Here is a 21,256-nt window from a genome sequence, read left to right as displayed (position 1 = left end):
GCGCCCCATTGGTCGGCTAACGCTGATATTTAGCGCAGAGGGGGGGTTTAGTGTGGCTCTGCTCTTCCTTTCATCGCTCCCTCTGCAGTGAAAGGTGTTATTTCTGTACAGTTGCTGCCTGCCTGGCGGCTGCGGGGCCGTCGGGGCGGCAGATGGGAAGAGCTATGATCTCACACTGTAGCAGGAAATTATGACAAACATTATTCACAGAGCAGTAGTCAGAGCAAAGAGAAATCATCAACACGAGGCCACAGTTCCCTGAGAAGAGAGAGAGGAAGGGGAGGCAGAAAACTCAGACTTCATTTTGTCCCAAACATGATGGTGCAGAACAGGTTCTCTCATAATTATTTGATGAAAAAAGGAAGAAAATCATAAAAAGAATGTCCGACAGACAGTGATAATTAGAAATGAGTAAAAAAAAGAACAATCTACTTTTGAATATGACAACGTAAATGTTCTTGTTGCTGTTCACTGGCTTTTACCATCAATAAAACATGGAGGTTCTGTTGCTGTGGGTTGTGACACAGCAAAGTACTTCATGCAATCACAGCATATTACTACTTTCTTTCATAACATTACGAAACATAACACGACTGTTTCAGTTACGAAAAATTTTGTCTCAACTGGTTCTCAAGAAAATTAGCTAACAATAAGGTCTGCCTTACTTTTCTGGGAATCACAAGACTCAGACAATTAGGTGACCTGAGACACAGAGACCACAAACAGCCACACGTGTCCTGGTAGGTTAACTGGAGATACTGCTAATACATAAAGCTAAAACATAATGTAACAGTACCACAAACAGAGGAGGGTCATGGGATCAGAATGAGAGGCTACGTCTTTCTGAAACTCGCTAACAATGTCCACTAACTTCAGGTCAAAGTAAAGTTGCAGGAAGAAGAAGATTGCTTTAGTCATTCGTTCAGAAGTTAATGAAGAAGAAGAAGATGGATGTAAACGCTTCAGGTTTTCTTTAAATCGTCAGCTTCTCTAATGTCGAATGAGGAAGTAAATATGTTCAACATATATGCATCACTATACTGTTCACTACAAAACAGTGTGTTCTGTGAGGAAGAGAATCAACAAACAACTGTAGTCTGTTTAGAAGGAATATCCACAGGCTGCCTTTAAGGAACATCCTTTCATTATCTACACAGCTTCTCCTTTGAGGATTGACACTGGTGAGAGGTGGGCTACACGCTGGACAGGTCGACTGGGTATCATCATACAGACATAGATTTATACCTACGTTCAATTTATGAGTCTCCAATTAAAGTAAATCTCCATTAACCTGTGTCTTCGGACTGTGGGAGAAACCTGAGAAAACCAGCGCAGGCACAGGAGAACATGCAAACTCCACACAGGAAGACGTGCATCACATTTTCGGCACTATTTTCCTTTTCCTAATCGTGCCGTCTCTATTAAATATTGAACCGGCGTCCTGATGAAAACGTCCAGGATCTTTACCTCTCACTCACGTACCTGGTTCAAGGTAATTACACCTGTGAGCCACACGCTGACCCTTCAACATGGAAATCTGCTGATGCAGTGGAACGATTCAGCCACTGGGGCTGCACTTACACACTGGTTTCCCAAACTCGATGAGCTCTTAGGGAGAACACGCACCCACGCACACGCACACACGCACACACACACACACACTTTAAGATGAACAACACAGAGTCATAGACAGAGGCGTACTGACAGTGACAGAGAGACAGAGCAAGAGAAAACTGATTACAGTAAGTACCAACCCCCAGCATTACACAACTTGAAGATAATAATGTGGCCGCAAGCCAAACACACACACACACACACACAGACACACACACACTCAGACACTAACACAGAGTTCAACAATAGGGAGGAACCTGTCCAACCCCCACATGTGCACCAGCAGCCCCCACGGCCCACCCGGCCCCACCCTCATGTCAGGTCCCGTACGAGGGAGGATGGAACAGCCCGCCTGGCACCGCAGACACCCACGCTCCCCCGGCTCCTTCATCCATCCAGTCCAGTCAGCCTGACAAACTAATGGAGACTAATCAACTGTCAGGCTGAACACGCCGCGCACTACATCTCCTGGCTTCCCGTACCACCCCCCACCCCCACCCACCCCCATCATTACAGCTATAACTGTCGAAGAGCTGAAGTAACAGAGCGATGGCTAAATATAGCACCGCGACTCCTCCCTGGCCTCCAGCACACAAACATATTCCCAGTGCACATTAATATCCCATTTGCTCACCTTCACCTTAATGACCTCCGTTATATATTTAACCTTCATTAAGTCCTGGTTCTAAACCTCATCTATAGACTCACTGTGAGGAATCAGCGCTGGAATCAGGGTCATTGAAGCAGATATCTTAAAAAGTCTCAATCTTGGCAGATGACGTGGTGCTTTACTTTGTAAATCAATATGTTCGACGGCTGTTCCCGGAGCTCAGTGAGAGTTTACAGGCAGTGAGCACAATACTTCTGATTGTTGTAACTGTCCTTTATAGATCTCAATCACATCACATTATAATAGTGCCATAATGGAATTTCCTCTTTTAAAAGATTTTAGACTGCTTTCTTCTTCGTATTGGATTCTGTTCTCTTGTTTGATTTTGAGAGCCAGCTGCAGAATGTCATGGGAGTGAAGTGAATCTCAAAGCTGAGGAAGAAGAGGAACCGGGGCTCTGGTTTCAGGGGCATTTGTAAAAAAACTTTTCCTTTTAAAACAAACAGCACCAGAAACATCGGTTGTTTTCAGGTGCAATTACAAACTTTTACTTTCTGTGCACATCCTGAGTTTGTCTCATCAGACAAGCAGAGCATGTCGTATATCTGCACAAGTAGAGCTCATCTCTCTTTGCATCATCTAACAGTGTAAAGAAGTTGTGAGCACTGACATCAGCTTAGTTGATAACATACAAACAAGTTATCTCATTTTATCTAAACTAACCAAGCTTGAATCTACCTTGACCTACATGGACGTGACCTTTCCTTGTCCTGGTGGGACCTAATCTAACCTGATTTAACACAACCTGATCTAATATGTGAATCTAATCTCCACTTTACCCACAGTAAAAACTATTCCAATCTTTCAAGTTCAAACTGTCTGTTACAAAAAGATTGTTTCACAGTTTAAAGACACAAAAGCACAAACAGACATGCAAACTCTTCCAATGCACAACAACACACACACTCATACACGCTCACACACGCTCACACACGCTCACACACACACACACACACACACACACACACACACACACACACACACACACACACACACACACACACACACACACACACACACACACACACACACACACACACACACACTCACACACAAAGAAGCCCCAGAGTCGTTAGCTGAGGTCTCGGCATCTCAGGAAGCGACGCCCACCTTCCATCTCGTAAACACCTCAGACTGAGGAGAGGAAGGAGAGGAGGGGCTTCTACCGGCCTTTTCTCTCTCTCTGTGTGTGTGTGTGCGCGCGTGTGTGTGCACATCGGTGGAGGGACACTATTTTTGCAAAGGAAACTGATTCATCTCCATATTTCCATGCACAGCACAGGCAGCCGCAGATTGTGTCTGGCTGTCAGTAACATCTTCATAGTGAACGTGTGTTTGCTGTTCGGAGCTCAGCCTGCTGCAACACGCTGAACCGAGCGGGGACGCACTTCACTGCGAGGATCAGAACTGCGACACCGAACAAAACTGCCTCTCCACCCCGGCAGGCCCACCCTTCACTTTGTTTGCATCCTCTGCTAGCAGACCCGGTTCCATACATAATTGATGGCCACCAGCAGGATATTTGGCTTGGAGAGGGCTGCACAAATTCCACATCATTAGCACAATGTGAAAGTATTACTGACTAATTGTCAGAGACGAAAATTACAATGGCTGCGGCTATACGGGGAGCCGGGCGCTAATTAACACTCCATCATTACAAGAAAAGTCCTGATGAAAATTACAGTGAGTGCTATTATTCAGCAAACATGAGTGATGGATTTTTCCGCATGAATGTTTTTTCTGCTCGGGATATGCAGGTATAATGGCATTTTCAGTGGGGGACCAGACAGATTAATCACAGCGGAGGCAACATTATTCTGTGAAATATACGACACGCAGCATATAGGAGATTGCTGTGCTGCTCGGGCTGTTTCCAAAACTTGTGATTCACATTGCTGCCTTATCATGATGCAGCAAAACAGCAAAAGCCCTGAGGTGTTCATATAATTTAAACTGTGCACGTGGAAGAGGGGCAATAATTTAGATTTTTTTTTACAACCCCACAGCACAAAATGACTGTAATATATCTGCAAGAGGCGGCTGTGGGGATTATTGATCAATAGCAACAATCGCTCGGCGGACATGTCTGGCTCGGGGATTGTGGCGGAAATTTATAGATGGAGACAAGCTCTGTTTTTTCTTCTTGCAGGCGCACACTAAAAAACAATGAAAGTCACAGATCTTTTTTTTTTCTCGGTGCAGCTCTCTGACGCAGATCGGTGGAGACCTTACCGTCTTTGCCGATGAGAAAGTCCAGGTAGCGGTAGGTGTAGGCCACGCCCACCTTGGTCTCCACCTGCGGCCTCTTCAGGGTGGAGTAAATCTTCCCCGGACTGTTCTCTTCCGACGTCGGCTTCATCTTGCGTAGCCCGCAGCCCATGGCTCCACGGCGTGTGAGTCACTCTGAGCACAGACCCTGAGAGAAAGACAGGGTTGCATGGTCACTCGTGTGTCTCTGTGTGCGGCCGGTGAGTTTCAGCTCTTTCCATTTTTGCTGACAAATTCTAAAATGCCTCTCTACAGCGAAATTTACAGTGTTTTTTTTAAATCATGTATCATTTGAAAATGGGCAAAAACCACAGTGAATGTTGAGTTACTACAAGTGAGTATAAAGCACAAATGTACACAGTTTATATATCGTGATACACACTTGGTGTAAAGAAAGAACATTAGTATTAGAAAAAATATACCAAGGTGGAAGTATCTGTTAAACAGAAAGGCCACAGAATAATAATTATTATGTATATTAATGAAAAATAGTAGTTATGCCTTAACTCATGATATAATGCATCATATTCTAGAACCTGACAATACGTAGATTAATCTGTAAAGACTATGAACACGTGTTAATGTTTGCCTCTTAATGGTATTGGAGTAAAAGTATCAAGTATCAATTTTCAAGTACAAACAACTCTAAAACTCTACATTGGTACTGCGCTTAAGTAAATGTACCATTCACTTCCCCCGATGGGTTTTACTGATGGAGGATCACATTACCTCTCAGTGACAAACTGCATGTACACACACACACACACACACACACACACACACACACACACACACACACACACACACACACACACACACACACTTTCACACATGTGAAAGCAAACACTCACACTCGGATAACCATGATTCCTCTGGGATTTCAGAAGGAAAACCAATAAAGAAGAACATGCTCGATGAGTGTCTGTAAATAAATAAATCAACACGACTAAATGAGCTTGATTTTCCACGGGTTCCCTCCGCCTCATTCTAAGAGAGACCAGATTAATGGAGACAACCGTAGAGGAGGAGGAGGACGTAATGAACGGGCGCTACGGACGCCAGCTCACCCCAAACGGCTTGTGACAGCGTCGCTGCCCGTCTGCGGCTGCATCTGGAAGCAGGTGACATCCTATTGTGTCCCGGTGATTAAAGTCATGGACGGAGGGATGGACGGTCGGATGGACGGACAGTTGGATGGATGTATTAATGGCAGCGGAGGCGTCCTCCCCCCTCCCCCTTCCAGTATTATAATATAATAGAGAGGAGCCCTCTCCATTATACTCTCTTCTAATTACGGAACATGGCGGGGCCCTGGCCGGATAGAACAGATTTGAGCCAGCTGTCGCTTCAGAGACGACAGGACAGGAAGTGAGGAGGGGCGGGGGGGCGGGGATGGAGGAAGGAGTGGAGGAAACGAGCAGTCGGGCTCCAACATTAATGAGGTGAACGGCAAGAATGGAAAAGGTGAGAATCAATCAAGGGGAGAAAGAGGAAATGGGGACGGCCGGGTTGGAGATTGTACCTCGGAAAAAGAAGGGGGGAGGTGGGGGGGGGGGGGGGGTAATGTATGGCAAGTAGAGACTGGAGAGAAAGGGAGCGTGCAATTAGAGTCCTTTGAATAGAGAAGGGTGATCAACATACGAGGAGGGAGAAGGGAGAGGGAGATGAAACAGGAGATTCATTACGGTTGTCATGAAAGCCAGAATTTCCAGGGGCACTAACATGAATGGCTTTGTTTGGCTCGTGGATATCAACATGCTGCACAATCATATCTCTACGAGCCTCACAGCAGCCCAGGGAAATGAAGTGCAGGCTGATGGCCGCCGCACGTCCCCGCCTGCCGCAAGACAAACGTGTTCAACGCTTCTAAACGGTTTGTGTGCGGCGAAGGTGTGTCGAGGAGTTTTGTGTCTTTGCGTCTCGGCTCGTGCAAAGCAGGACTGATGTCTTGCTTTGGTTTTCAAGAATAAAGGATTATAAAGGAATAAAAATCTGCAGAACTCTGGCATCGTCAAAGTCCCTAGAAGCGCTTCAGTCCCCCCCTTAAATTGTCACTCAGGACTGCGGTTCCCCCGAGCAGCCTCAAAAAATGGCTCCGACATCAAAAGAAACAGGGTTAAGAATTTTTCCAAGTCTTGGATTTTCCACTGTTGCCTACAGTTACTTGTAAATAGCTTTTTATCATTTCTGTGCCTACCCTGCAGAGAGAAGGAACAACAAGGGGGAAGGCGAAGCTCTGTCATGTAGTCATGCAAGAGACGGGGAAGACGCAATCGGAACAATGGGATTGGGGGTGGGGGTGGGGGGGGTTCGAGGGGAAGGGTGTGGAAGCAAAACAAATGGAGGGGCTTGTATTTGCATAGCTCCTTGAGACCTGAGAGGAGGCGAGGGGAGGCGGAGGCACGCGGAAGTATTTTTAGAGCCGAACTGACAGAAAAGTGAGATGTTTGTGATTTTCGTTTCTCGCCTCAACCTCCGTCCTCGGAGGCGCGAGCTCCGGGCAGCCCACCACGCGCCCCCCCCCCCCAGCCAGAGTTCTGTCTGTGATTGACAAGTTGGGAGTCAGGGAGGCTTGACGGCGTAGACAGACGCTGTGCAGCTACGGGGGAAAAAAACAGGAAGAGGTCCATTGATTTCCCTTTTGCTGAATTAGCAACGATCCTCTTGCCGTTCTGTTCTATCTTTTGTCTCGCGCTAATGGAATTTGAGGTTTTATTCGATAAGAGGTTTTATTCGATAAGATTTCCTCCTCATAAGCCGGAATTGATGTTCGGATGCTTTGTTGGAGCTGCTGTGCACTTAGCTCCGGCCCTTGTGCCCAAAACATCCCACAGCACTTTGTATTGAGCTGAATGTGAGAGACAACGTGAGAGAGGTTCTTGTCTTTCACGTCCGTCACTCAACAACAGTTTGTCAGACCGAGGTTTTCTGTGCTCACATTGATCGCTGAAGTCATTGCCTGTTGCTTCTCCGGGGATCAAGCACATTAATGAAGCTCTGATAATTGATTTTCGGGGGGTCACTCTGGACAGAAGAACTCTACTGGAAAGCTAAAACAGTCCCGACATGTATGAGGGTGTTCAGATGTAGCGTCTAAAACCAACTTATACCTTTCATCAAGGGATGTGCGAGGTTGTGCTTCTGTTGCGCCTGCAATACAAAGCAGCCAGACTGACTTGTCCAATTAGTAGTGAGACTCCAGGACTTAACTAACTTAACTACAGGAACTAAGCCAAGTGGATTTCCAGAAGTGTAAACCCCTCTCAGAAAACTCAAAGTCTCACAAATGGCTCGAGGAGATTTGTTTGAATGACGGGAGGTTCAAAGTTTATTTGAGAGTGGATTTAAACAGTTTGCCAGAGCATCAAAAAACTTCTGAAATGGTCGTTACGGCCCAAATGTTTAAAAATCACATGAATTATCACATTATTTTCACATCTGGACACTAATCACTTGGGTTTCACATGAGTATTTACAAGGGCTTCACTCGTTTTACCACCAAAATGTTACAAAACCACATGTTTCCCATGTTTTGCACATGTAAACACGTGCATTGCACATGTGAAGTTCATGTGGTTTTTCTGTAAGGATTGCGGGGGGGTAATAAACAGTCACATGACCTCTGGTGAGCTCACGGCACATCTCAACAAGTGTCCACCAAGACACCATCACTTTCTGTTTTGAGAACACTTGACGTGCATCTCCATTGAAAGTGAGGAACTGTACACAGATAAGATTCTACATCTGAGTGGCCCCTTATGAAGCTGTCATGCTGTTGTGTTAGCAAACAGTTGTGCAGCATTATTAATAAATAAGAGCTGTTTTTATGGCATATTAAATAATTCAAGTCCAATATTCACTCTCCTTTTGGCTTCCAACTCCTCATGATGTCTCCGAACATGACTCACTCACTCAGCTTGTAGCATCCAGTGAATCCAACATGTTGTAATTAAAACCTATAAGACATAAGAGGGTCGAGGCTGTTTTGATCAAATATCTGATTCATCATCTAGTGGACGGAGCAAATGTTTCGAGTTTTAAAACCAAAACAATGAGCTCAAAGACACTAAAAAGACTTGGGTGATAAATCCGTGTGGGCTCGCATGCTTCACATTATATCACATAAAAATAATGACTAGTGCAGCTTTAAATTGTGCTGTATCTCTAATTAGAAATTAGGACGTTATGCTCGCGCCTCTTTCAGTCGCACATGGTGCTTCAGCCAGGAGATGATCATACACAAGCCAGATTGCGCCTGGAGACATCACAGCATTGAGAGCGAGCAGCAACCGGGATGCACGGTTTTCCTTAATGCAGTCTGACGGAGATCTTCACCATATTACAAGACCATGTTACAAGGCTTTGATAGCAGCGTTGCTGAGATCAAACCCAGCAGCATGGGAAGCTTCCGAGTGGATTAATGGAGGAAGACATTAATTAGGACACTGTGTTCTTGTGTTCTTCTCCGTGTAGTCTCCCTTTTAAGCCTGCTCTCTTCCTCTCTCCGGCTTTATCTCCTGCGCCCTCTTCGCCTTCTTTCCGACTTTTGATCTTTTTAATCTGACAAGTAAAGTGAAGCACTGGGCTGCATTTAGTGCAGGTCCTGCATCATCCATACTTTATTGCGGGGAGTAGAGTCAAGGGCCGAGGCAAAGTGGTTTAGAGAGACGAGGGAACGAGACAACAACAGCGGCTCCTCCTGTGGTCGTGTCGTCTTGAGAACAATATGTGAATTGGTTATTTTTTTCAGTCCAGAAGCAAAGTTGAAAATAGCCTGATATCCTGAAGCAACAAAAAGGGAAGGAGTCACAGTGGGTCAGGAGCAAGAAGGTTCCCGGTTTGAAACCCGGTTCCACTGGCGTCTTCCTGTGTAGAGTTTGCATGTTCTCCCAATACAGATTTGGGAAAGGGTTCGATTGGAAACTCTGAGTTGACCATAGGTGAGAATGTGAGTGTGAATGGTTGTTTGTCTCTATGGCTACAACCTTGCATGTCACATGATCACATGACCACTCACGTGCACTGGGCATGCATGTGCACGAAGGATTTGCTTGTTAGTTGCAAAAAGAGCTGGACTACAAACTAGAGGGCAGCAATGGGGAAAAACAAGAGCAGGGATTTCTTGTCTTGGACGATAAGGTGGAACTGTCACTAACACAGGAGGTGGCCGAGGGAGTCTACAGCCGAGGCTGATGCTGGTTGTTTGTTTTCCGAAAGTAGGTCATGTGACAGGAGCCTGACGAATCAGCAAAGGCTACACAGTCTTCGTCATCTGGCTAAAACAGGGACAGATGTGTTTCCAAACGTCTCCGTTCTAGTGGCTCTGAAACTCGTATCCATAAAACGCAGTAGTGTGGATGTATTGGCCGTGTGATATGCAGGATAAATACTGTAGAGAGTAGATGGATGGATTATTTTCATGTGTCTTTTTACTGTTTATATTTTCTACTCATTTTAATTTGTCATTTTACTTCTCATTCTTTTATCCATGCTTTCATTTCCAATGCTTGTAAAGCGCTTTGGCTCCACTCCTGTTGCTTTTAATGTGCCATAAATATATAATATAAAATAAATCTGACTTGACTTGTTCCCTACCAACTATCGTCATTGCTTTCGTGTTTGCATGGAGATGATCTTTCACCACAATGGTTCTTTCACATCTGTAATTTGGTTCCTTTGTCCCCAACTGAGCAAAAACAAGCAGTAGTTTTATTTTCACTGTTACAAATTAAGCTTTTATTTGTCTTTTTCAAACTAAAAGCTGTAAACATGAGGTCACTACATGGACACACATGGGGAAATGAAACTTTCTGGAAATTGCTGATTTTTATTTGTTTACTAAATGAATCCCAAATGAAAATGGGCAGTGCAAGAAGAGTCTGGACCTCATACATCGTATCGTGTAGAAATGGAAAACAACTTGTTCTTGATGCACATTTATTCATGAGGAAAGCTCCTGTGTGGTTTCACTCACTATTTGGGAAACTGCTAAACTAGGATAAGTAGGACACACGCTCAGCTCACTCCTGGTTTGAATCATTTGTACTTTGTGATGTGTGAGGGAAAATCCCCACACTCATGTGCTGACACACGTGTTTCCTTTGTTACCAAATTACCTATAGCACAAAAAATATGCTAAAAGCTGCTCATGGCCTGCAGATCAGGAACATCATGCAAATTGATTCATACATTGTTCAGCACGTGAAATCCAGACGAAGTCGAACACAACCTTGAATCCTGTGATTGGTCTGCTGTTGCTTTCACACCACAAATGAATCACACCTGAAACCAGAGCAAACCGTCCCCTCACAGACAGTTTCTCAGTCTGCACCGGAGTTCAACCGACAGCTTTCACATCATCTGAATGAAAACTCGCCAGCGCGTGAGGGAATCGCAGCAAACAGGTTCGGCGTGAAAGCACCGTTCGCCTAAATGTTATCAGACCTTGACCACAGAGTTGTTTTCCCTTCTCTTACAAACAACCTCTATTGTAAAGGAGAGGTCACAGGACACACAACCCATGTGCCTAATCGGCAACAGCCTCAAATAGTCCGATCGTCCTTCGCCGACTCTCTGAGCGTCGGTCTGCGGTGCTGCAGGTGACAGTGTCAGTAAGTGGCGGACAATGTTAACACACTTCAGCTGGAAATCCCCTACAACTCCCTTTCTTCCTTCCTTCCTTCCTTTCCTGATCACCTTGGATCCTCGGGTTCAGTCGGACAACAAAGCTGATGGAAGAAGGAGGGAGCATGCAAAAAGAGACAGACTGGAAAACAGCGGACACATGGACAGGATGTCAGTGGTTTGTTTGTTTGATCGTCTGAACGATTTTTGCAATAACTATTCCACAAAACTTGGTAGCAGGAGGAAATTCTGGCCGAGACAGAACCCATTAAAAATGTCCATGGATCTAAAAAAAAGGAGCTCATCAATAACATTGTGAGATATGGTTTTTTATGATACTTTCACAGATTTCCCGGGGAATAATTCATGGGCCTTAATGAAAAATAATCAGGCATATTTAGAGGAATGATATCTATGAGTGTGTGTGATGTGGTGCAGCTTGATTGAATTCAAGGGGAATGTTGGGCCTTGGTGGAAATATGCACTCTACTAAACCATAGTTTCCACCGCCAAGGATTTTATGTTTTTCGTCTGTATTTGTTTGTTTGTTATTTAGCAGGATTACGCCAAAAAACTACTGGACGGATTTCCATGAAACTAATTGGAAGGATATCCAATATGTTCTCCACATCTTTAACATGGTGTTTTACTACATTTTAGTTTATTTCTTAGAGAATAATTAATGGATTGTTGTGAAAAGATTAAGGCATATTTGGAGCAGATCCAAATAAAAATCAGAATCAAGTTGATTTAAAAGTTCCCTTCTAGTAGAAACTGTTATATAATCAAAACCTTTTCTTCACCTGCCTACACATCATGACAACAGACACACAAATCCGCTGGCCTGCAGCAAACATAAGCTTCTTTGGGAATAATTTGGTGAAGGAAACATGATTCTCCGACCACAACAAGCACACAAATAGACAGAGAAGAAGTGGTTTGTGCTGCACGAGGGCTGTGACGCTTTTATATTTATTTTCTCCACGAAACTGGGTCACAGTTGGAATTCATTTGAACTGTTGTGAAAGTGAGCTATGTCCTCCGCAGCAGCACAAACTACAAACTTTGCAGAGCCTCCATTTAAGCGTGTGAGGGTTGGAAACTTTTGTTCTACAGCCCGTGATAACGGAAACAATGTCCTGTACTGATGCGAGTTCAGCCTGTCGCCCGCTGATTGTGGCAAATCGAGACACAAATCTAGAACAATGCCACCGTTGTTTTTTTCCGACTTCTGTTAAATACAAAGATTTAATTTTCTATCTTTCGTCCTTTGATGCTCAGCAATTTAATGTTATACCCATTACACTGGCGGCATGAACAGGCAATTGTTTTTGGGGCTTAAGCTGAAAGGGAAGTTTTGTTGGATCTGGCCAGGAATGAAGAGTCTAAGTGAAGCCGGACATTTTTGGATTCTGTTCCGTTAAACCCTAAAGCGCTGTGGTTAAAAGGTCACGGCTCCACAGATGAAGCGAGTCCACTGGCGACTCGAGAGGTCGTGGTTAGTTCAAACATGTTTGTAATAACAGCAGGACGGAGAGGACTAAACAGTAGACGCTTTGAGACGGCAGAGATTACAGCTAAGACGCTGGGAAACAAACTTAAGAGGAGAAATTTGGTGGGTTTTAAGGATAAGGACAAAACCAAGGACCCATGCTACTGTGCTTGGTTTTTCTTCTGGGCTCACACAGTAATTATTCTTCAGCTTTAACAGAAATTAATAGAAAATGCTGTGGATGATGCTGATGGAAAGTTTAACAGTCTAGAACATAATTAAAACTAGGGCTGCGAGCAGCACTGTGCGGGCCCGGGCACTTGCGATCTCGGGACCTGATGCGGCGGCGGGAGAGGGCGAACAGGGGCCGGGCGAAACGGCTCCGTGTTGCGTACGCTTTGTGCATCGCGGTGAGGATACACACGTCACTTCCTGCGTCCGTCACACGGCGCTGGACCACGCCCACTAATCATGCATTACGGTCCACGCCATCAAGTGTAGACCACACGGTGAAAATTTTAATGTAAATCAAATTAAAGTTGTAAAACAAGGCTTACCTCCTTTTGGCAGTAGGTGGTGCTATCACTATCACTATTAGTGTAATAGATCTGTTCTTTGCAACAGTCTAAGACATCAAACGAATCTATGACCACTGACATTAAAGCAAACTGACAACGAGGAATTCTCTGCTTAATGAATTCTTTGAAGTGTTCTTTCATAAAGCCTGGGTGGAGTCAGATAGTAAGTCACAAACAAGTGTTATTCTTTCAGCTTAACCCCTTGATACACAACATGGGTCAAACGTGAGGTCACCTTTTATTTTATAATGCCCTAGTCTCACTATGTTAAAGAAACATTCCTGCATCCGCCCATTTATTCTATTTCTATCCTATATATTTGAGTAGATTTGGCGTAATCCTTCTAACTAACAAACAAACACGGTTAAAAACACAACCTCCTTGGTGTAGAGCTGATGTACGCGTGTGTGTCAACATTGTGTTAAATCTAGATATGACCAAACAGGATGTGTGTCTGTGACTTTGATAAGAGAAGTTGTAGCAGTAAGTGAAACTGAGGCGTGAAATTATCACTTCAGCTCTGTATTTGTGGACATTTTAGAATAAAATGTTAACGGTTAAAAGGTAACAAACAAATATGCACTGTACTGTGAACCCGTACAACATAACACAAATATGTGTACATTGAGAAAGCTGCAGAAAAAGCTTCGAACGTGAGATTATATTGTATTTTTAATGCAACAGCATGATGCATAACGGTGGGTACAAAAAAATGGAAGATGAGAGGTGGGGTAGAGAGAATGGACGTGTGGATAATAGTGTCTGTCTGACATTCTCCGCCGTTTCAAGGCCCTGGGTGGCTCCACCGCTCAGGACGACCTCGGCCCAACTCGTCTCCATACAGTCTCAAGGTCTGCGTACAGTCCATCCACACACACACACACACACACACACACACACACACACACACACACACACACACACACACACACACACACACACACACACACACACACTAACACACACACACACACGGAGGGAGCGATTGCCATGGGAACCAACCCCTCTATGACTATTCCCTTCTCAGGAGAATAATAGGCACCAATCTCTCTTTCATTGTCAGTTTTCCTCTTTCTCCCTCTTCTATAAGCTCCCCCCCCCCCCCCCCCCCCCCCCTTCATCTTCCTCTTTCCTGTCCTCCTCCTCCTCCTCCTCCTCAATGAGCAGGAGCAAACATCCATGTCCTCCTATTCCCCCTCCTCTCTCCTCTGCATGTCTTTGACAGTCATGAGTTTGATTTGTTATGCATAATCTATCCATGCTGGGATTTGTACAGCTCTCAAAAGTGAAAAGCAAAACATTATCTCAGCCCCGACCTGAGCAAACAGTGTGTTGGTTGTTTTTCAAGCTGCAGCCACAGAAACACCGTCAAAGGGGCGGGCGGGGGGGGGGGATTGTTTGTCACTTTAGGATCGGAGGAGAGAAAAATACTCGGTTAAAAATAGAAAGTTCTTCGGTCGGCCCCCCTTTTGCTATTTTTCTTGAAAAACGTGGAGGGGGTTTGAGGAGATTTCCCAGGAGCGACTCGCTGCTTTCTGTGAACTCGCTCCAGGCGGGTCATTGTTTATTAAAGCCTGCACAAGCCAACTTCTCGGGGTTTTCAGAAACCCTATCGACATGTCTATGTTGAACATTACCTGATCAATACTGCTGCTATTTTTTTTGACCACCCATTACACCAGGAGTCAATCTGCCTTATAGAAATATCAAGGGGGGAGGGGGGGGGGGGTTGTTTTTCTTTCTCTTTGCTCCGAGGCAAATCTACGAAACCACCGGGCGAAGATTGGCTCCTGTGTTTTCTGTCTCAGCCGGGAGATTCATCCTGACGTGACGTTTTCAGGTCTAGGGCAAAAGCACGATCAGTGTCACCGCGCAGAGCGAGAGAGGGAAACTAATCTCAACCGGAGATCTTGCAACCAAAGCGTTTCTAAAGGGGAAAATATGTGCATCAGAAGGCTGCAAACCCCCGACGTGAGAACTGCAAAACTCACACCTTATCATTTGCTGCCCTAAAGTTTATATTGAATTCTAGATGACTGTATTATCTCCTAGAAGTCGACCCCTTGCAGCATCCTGTTCAGGAACCTAATCCTTCAAAATAGACGTGCACGTCCCCGAATCTGGAGCTCGTGCAGGTTTCTCTCTTGCATCACATCGAGAAATGAGAGTGGAATAAAATTGAGGCGGTTTAAAAATAACAACCTTTCAATTCGATGTAGCCTAAATTGACTGAATATAAAACGACATTTTGTTTGTGTGCGTCTGTCGGTGGGTGTTTGTCTATACATACCGAGCGGAGAGGAGTACACATTATGGTTTACACTAGCCAACGCTTGCCAATTACCTTAATCAAATTTCACACGACACAGGGGGATTGACTGTGCCCGGATCAGATAGCAAACACAAGTTGATTAAAATAAATGTTTGCTAAAAAGACCGGAGCGGAAGAATATCAACACAAGGCTCGGGGAGAAAAAAAAAAACACACAAACTCGCGGCTGAAAGAACGAATTCAGAAAGTAAATCAGTAACAATCCGAAAAACTCACATTCACAGCAGCAGTTATAACAGACGAGTCTATGTGAGAGTTTCTAAATGATCTTCCTGGTATTTAGCAGATACCTTCAGTTGCATGTGGCCGAACGCTGAGACGTGTGCACTTGAATGCTACAAAGTCGTTAATAAAAGGTCATAGATCTGCAGGTTTCAATGTTAGTCGCTCATCAATAAAGGTTAATGGATGTAGCTCTCTGAAGAACCATCACTTCTGCATATCAAATGTTAATAAAGTAATTAATTAAGAGTCCTGAGGTTTTTCACTTTCTAATAAGCCGCTGAATGTTAATAAATCATAGATAAGAGGTAGAGATCCATCGAGTCTGTCGTTAATACAATACTTGGCCTACGTTGTAAAGTGTATTAGACACTAATATCCATAAAGGTTTGTAGTTTTCCCTCCTCAAATGACGACAAAGGAGGAAACTCAGGATTTTATAGAAGCCAAATTAAGTGGGTATCTTTTCAGTCTCAGTCTTTTATGATATAACATTTCTTCTTTGTGTTACTGTCCCTCCCGCTGCCGCTCTGCAAGGAAACTCTGCCAAAACCCAGATGAACCCTGATTTGTCAGAACGCTGATGCCTCACATATCCAGCTGGGGTTCAAAATGCATTTCTCCAGTAAACAAGAAACGTGATGTCACAGACGTGATGATATACATGGATCACTTCCCGGTCCGTTTGGATGTCGGCAAGGGAGTATCCTATCAAAACTTGTTAATGCATAGAGTTTGATTCCAATTACCTGCAGCCTCTTTCATTAGCTGACTCAACAGTACACTGGAGCAAGGACACAGCAAACAACACGGAGGAGGGCAAATACCAACTTACAGAGATTTTACACAACCCGGACACCTCGTGCACTGTTTGACTTTGAGCCTATTGAGTCATTAATAAAGCTATTGGGTATAAAACTAAATAGTTTAAGACAAATGGTAGTTTTTAGGACCACGAATTAAACGTCACCGCCACTGTTTTGGAAATAGAGGTTGAAATCTTAAGAGATAAAAAATATCTAAAAACTCGGACATAATATTAAGAGCAAGGAAATGTGTTTGTTTTCTTGTCATTAGAACGAGTTAAACTTTTCGGGGTAATGGCTCCTTCACCTTCTGCCCTGAGCACTTCCTCCATTCTCCATCGTAATCGTAACATAATGAAGCTCGAACCACAATCACTTCCACATTTCCTACGGCCGAGCTCCAGAGTCGCCCGTGCATAATGCGCCATATGGGATTTCTATTGTGTGTGTGTGTGTGTGTGTGCTCGTGTCATGTGCACGTTCAGCATGTACGCATGTGCTACTACATGTGTTCACTGAGTGTCGTACACCCACAGTACATTTAGCCTTTGATATACACACTTGACACAAAGCACATGGCTATTTTTTGCCGTGTGCATGTGTGTGTGTGTACAGTGTGTGTACAGTGTATTTACAGTGTACTTTTGTCAGTGTGTACTGCACGTGATTTTCTTTACATGTGTCATCTTTCGTGTTTGCGGTCATGTTTGAATGTGTGTGGCCTATGACATGTGTGTGTTATTTGTGGTGTTGCCCACATCTATCCCCCTCCCTGTGTGCACGTGTATGTGTGTGTGTGTGTGTACAGTGTGCATTTGTCAGTGAATGTGTAAGTGTGTATTGCATGTGATTTTCTAAACATGGTAAACGCATTTTACATTTTTCTATGTCATGTTTTGTGTTTGTGTCCATGTTTGAATGTGTGTAACCTATGACATGTGTGTGTTATTTGTGGTGCTGCCCACATCTATCCCTCTCCCTGTGTGCGTGCACGTGTGTGTTTGTTTTTGTGTGTGTGTGTGTGTGTGTGTGTCTGTGTGTGTGTGCGTGTCAGACAGAGACAACTCCTGACCCACCAACAATGCAGCCTGACGCTCCACATCTCACCAGCTGAAACTCATTAACAGCAGTTCAGTCAGCCTGAGCTCTCTCACTCACTTTCTCTCTCCCTCTTACACACACACACACTTTCCCTCCTCCTCCTCCTCCTCCTCCTCCTCCTCCTCCTCCTCCTCCTCATGCCCTGTCTTCCTCCTCCCTGACATACCTCCCCCCCCCCCACCTCTCCTTCACATCTTGCCATCCCCTCAACTTGTTTTTCCCTTCAAACCCTCCTCCTCCTCCTCCTCCTCTTCCTCTTCTTCTTCTCATGTCTCGTAAACTCTCACATGCTCGGATGAACTCGTGCACCGGGGCACACGGTCCACACGCATGCAAACATCCACTTGGATGGACGGACGTGCGTGTAGCAGTAACACGCATGCTGCACGCCAACGGGAAAAACAAAAGCAGTTTTGCCCTTCACACCTCCAGTAGCTTGTGGATCACCCCCCCCCAGCTGGACTTCTCCTGACTCGTGGGAGTGTGTGTGTGTGTGTGTGTGGGGGGGGGGGGGGGGGTGATGCCGCACGAGCACATCTTGAATCACTGTCAGGGTTCACAGGGTGGGAGTGGATCCAGGTAGTCTGGCATTCCCAGCCCCACTCTGTACCACCCATCAGACACGTGACTTCAAAACCACCAGGCCCAGTGATGTGCGTGATAAATGACCAGAGGTGGGTGAATGTGTCTAAATGTGTGTAAACGTGTGTCTGTGTGTGAGTGTGTGTTTGTATGTGAATCAATTAATCCAATTAGATTTGTGTAGCCTATAATCACAATTCACCTAAAAGGGCTCAACAAGGAAGGAGTGACATCCTCTGCCCTCAACAAGAGAAGGAAACTACTCCTACTGTGTGTGTGTGTGTCTGTCTGTGTGTGTGTGTCTGTCTGTGTGTGTCTGTGTGTGTGTGCGTATTAGCAGTGCAGTTAGTTGTTGACTCTACAGCTCAGAAGCCAAACTTGTGGCTTGTGGCATCCTCTAATGAACCAACTCTCCTCTGTGGTAACACCATTCTCCAAACCATTCAGTCCAAGTGTCGCTGTGGCCGCTGCCCACAGATGTGAGGTGTGAGTGCAGCATCTGTCCTGCAAGTTCAACAAAAAAAAAACACACAATCCACACACACATGACGTGACGAGCGGCTCCACACAGCAGGAGACCTACCTGGTTTTGACAGCGAGGCTGAGGTTTAAGTTCACAGCTCGGACGCAGAGGCAGCAACTGGACCAGAGCTTCCAGCGGAGAATCGCATTCTATACTGGGAAGGAGCCCGGCAGCCCACAGACAGACAGAGAGAGAGAGAGAGGATTGAGGACGGTCTCCGCTGACGGAGGTCGCTGTGGAGCTGTCCGGCTGAGAGGAAACACAAATCCAAAAGAGAGCAGCAGAGGAACCAGAGCAGCAGCAGCAGCTCCAGCGGTTTGCTTCGTCTCCCCCCCCCTCCTCGCCACCTAACGGAGCTCAAACACACTTGCACGCCTGGTGTGTTGAGGTCATGCTCAAACTATGCCTGTGCACTGATGTTCTGCAAGCTCAGGGAAACCACATCCTGTCACATATTTACCTCCCTCCCCCTGTTCTCTCCTTTTCGATATGTGCACTGTTCTCTCTCTCTCTCTCTCTCTCTCTCTGTGTCTGTTCCTGTCTTTCTCTCGCTCCCCCGTGATTGTCTGAAAGCGACTGACCCAGCGTCTGCTCAGCACAGCCCCTCCGCCTCACTGTCTATCTCCCCGGCAGCCGCACCAGTTCCACTCGGCTGACTGGAGAACCCATCTGACGAGAGAGCGGGGGGGGGGGGGAGTGAGGAGGAGGCGACGGAGAGGGGAGGAGGGAGGAGAGAGGAGAGGGGAGGATGAGGGAGTGGGGGGGGGCTTCACTGGGAAGAATCATTAAGAAGTAGAGAGGACACTGTCAAGATGCACACACACGCACACACACACACACACACACACACACACACACACACACACACACACATGCACACATTCAAAAGAACAACCATTATACCTTTCTTTTACCACTAGCTCACAAACACAACAACTAATATCACAGCATGTGTGTGTGTGTGTGTGTGTGTGTGTGTGTGTGTGTGTGTGTGTGTGTGTGTGTGTGTGTGTGTGTGTGTGTGTGTGTGTGTGTGTGTGTGTGTGTGTGTGTGTGTGTGTGTGTGTGTGTGTGTGTGTGTGTGTGTGTGTGTGTGTGTGTGTGTGTGTGTGTGTGTGTGTGTGTGTGTGTGATCCTCACTCCTCCGTGCTGGTTATGCATATTTAATACGTCCGGGTCAGGACCCCCTATAGATGTGTATGTATTATTTAAGCCAGTTTGTGTGAACCACCGTTTAAGAGAAAAACTTCTGATACATAAAGTGTATCATAAACACAACCTCCACCTCCAGCTTGCACGTTGGTGCAGAGTGTCCTCGGCTCTGCAACATCAGGGGAGAAGTTTCCATCACTGTCAGTCTGCATCGTTAACTCTGCAACCCCAACACACGTACTGATGGCAACAGTACAGGAATGTGTGGGTCAACAGAAAAGAAGTTTTGTGCTGACCGTGTTTAAATGTGTTATTAACAATAGATCATACAGCTACTTGACTCAGCCTCACCGTGTGTTTTATGTTATCATTTTACTTTTCTGGCCACAGTGTTGGTTTTACTCTCACTGCTCTCATGGAATCAGCTTTTTCCCACAGCAGCAGCAGAAAAGCTCGGCTCGACCCACTAAACAACCTGCGCTGCAGTCCAAGGCAGGAAGAGGAAGTTTATGATGAGCTTGTGATCCTATTGGAGCATTTAGCCGCTGAAGAGACCAAGGCTACAGCTAAAAGAAACTTTAAATGAATGCTTATGCTCATCAATATCTGCTTAATGTGTAAAAAAAAGCAATAAGTTGCGAATATCAACATAAAAGGTGAATATGTTTGTGCATCTGCTGCAAATGGACGGAAAGAGAATCTGCCACTGCAGGTTTAAAGATCCGGTGAAATAGACGGAAGAGCAACATTTCAAAAGGCACATTCAGCTGATTTGTTGTCATGTTTTAATATTAGAAAGTGAGAACATGTGACACGCTGACCCTTGTGTGTGGAAAGAGGCTCAGGATGCTGGACCTGATCCCAGGAGGTGAAGGGAGTTGACCAGAGGCTCAGTTACATCCTGAAAATGACCGAACAATTTGCACTTAAAGCAAAAAAACCAAGAATATCTCACTGTTTGTAAAATGTGTTTAACTTTTACTTTTAAAAGGTCCAGTGGTTTATGACCAGATACTTCAATACCAAACTTCAAAGCGAGCAAGTACGTTTTAAAAAAGCATATGATAGAATATGTGTGAAAGAATTATGTCTGACATGAAAACTAAAAATGCGACTGACGGCAAAAAATCGAGATCTGAAAATTCATCAAATGATGAAATGCAAATAAAAAGTGACGCAAATAAGCTGAGAAAAAAACCCAGATAAACAACAAACGAGTATTTGACTTTCCTTTTGATGAGTTTCCATAATTACTGGTGAAGAGCTCCACATACTGGGAGTAGACTGACTGG

At 45.1% G+C, this 21,256-nt stretch overlaps 1 protein-coding gene across 1 annotated transcript in view; it reads right to left on the bottom strand.

Annotated features, from left to right (window-relative positions):
* LOC117776258 (raftlin-like) overlaps window positions 1-18,982 on the bottom strand; it is an 88,321-nt gene extending 69,339 nt beyond the window's left edge. The window contains exons 1-2 of the mRNA XM_034610047.1: window positions 18,873-18,982; window positions 4,517-4,700 (exon numbers count right to left, since the gene is read on the bottom strand). Coding sequence (XP_034465938.1) covers window positions 4,517-4,664 — 148 coding nt within the window. The 5' untranslated portion in view covers window positions 4,665-4,700; window positions 18,873-18,982. The remainder of the gene's footprint in view (window positions 1-4,516; window positions 4,701-18,872) is intronic.
* Between the last annotated feature and the right edge of the window lie 2,274 nt (window positions 18,983-21,256).

Source organism: Hippoglossus hippoglossus, chromosome 16 (assembly GCF_009819705.1).
Source record: "Hippoglossus hippoglossus isolate fHipHip1 chromosome 16, fHipHip1.pri, whole genome shotgun sequence".
Taxonomy (NCBI): domain Eukaryota; kingdom Metazoa; phylum Chordata; class Actinopteri; order Pleuronectiformes; family Pleuronectidae; genus Hippoglossus; species Hippoglossus hippoglossus.
The sequence above is the reverse complement of the archived record's forward strand: the minus strand, read 5'-3'. Positions and strand labels throughout refer to the sequence as shown.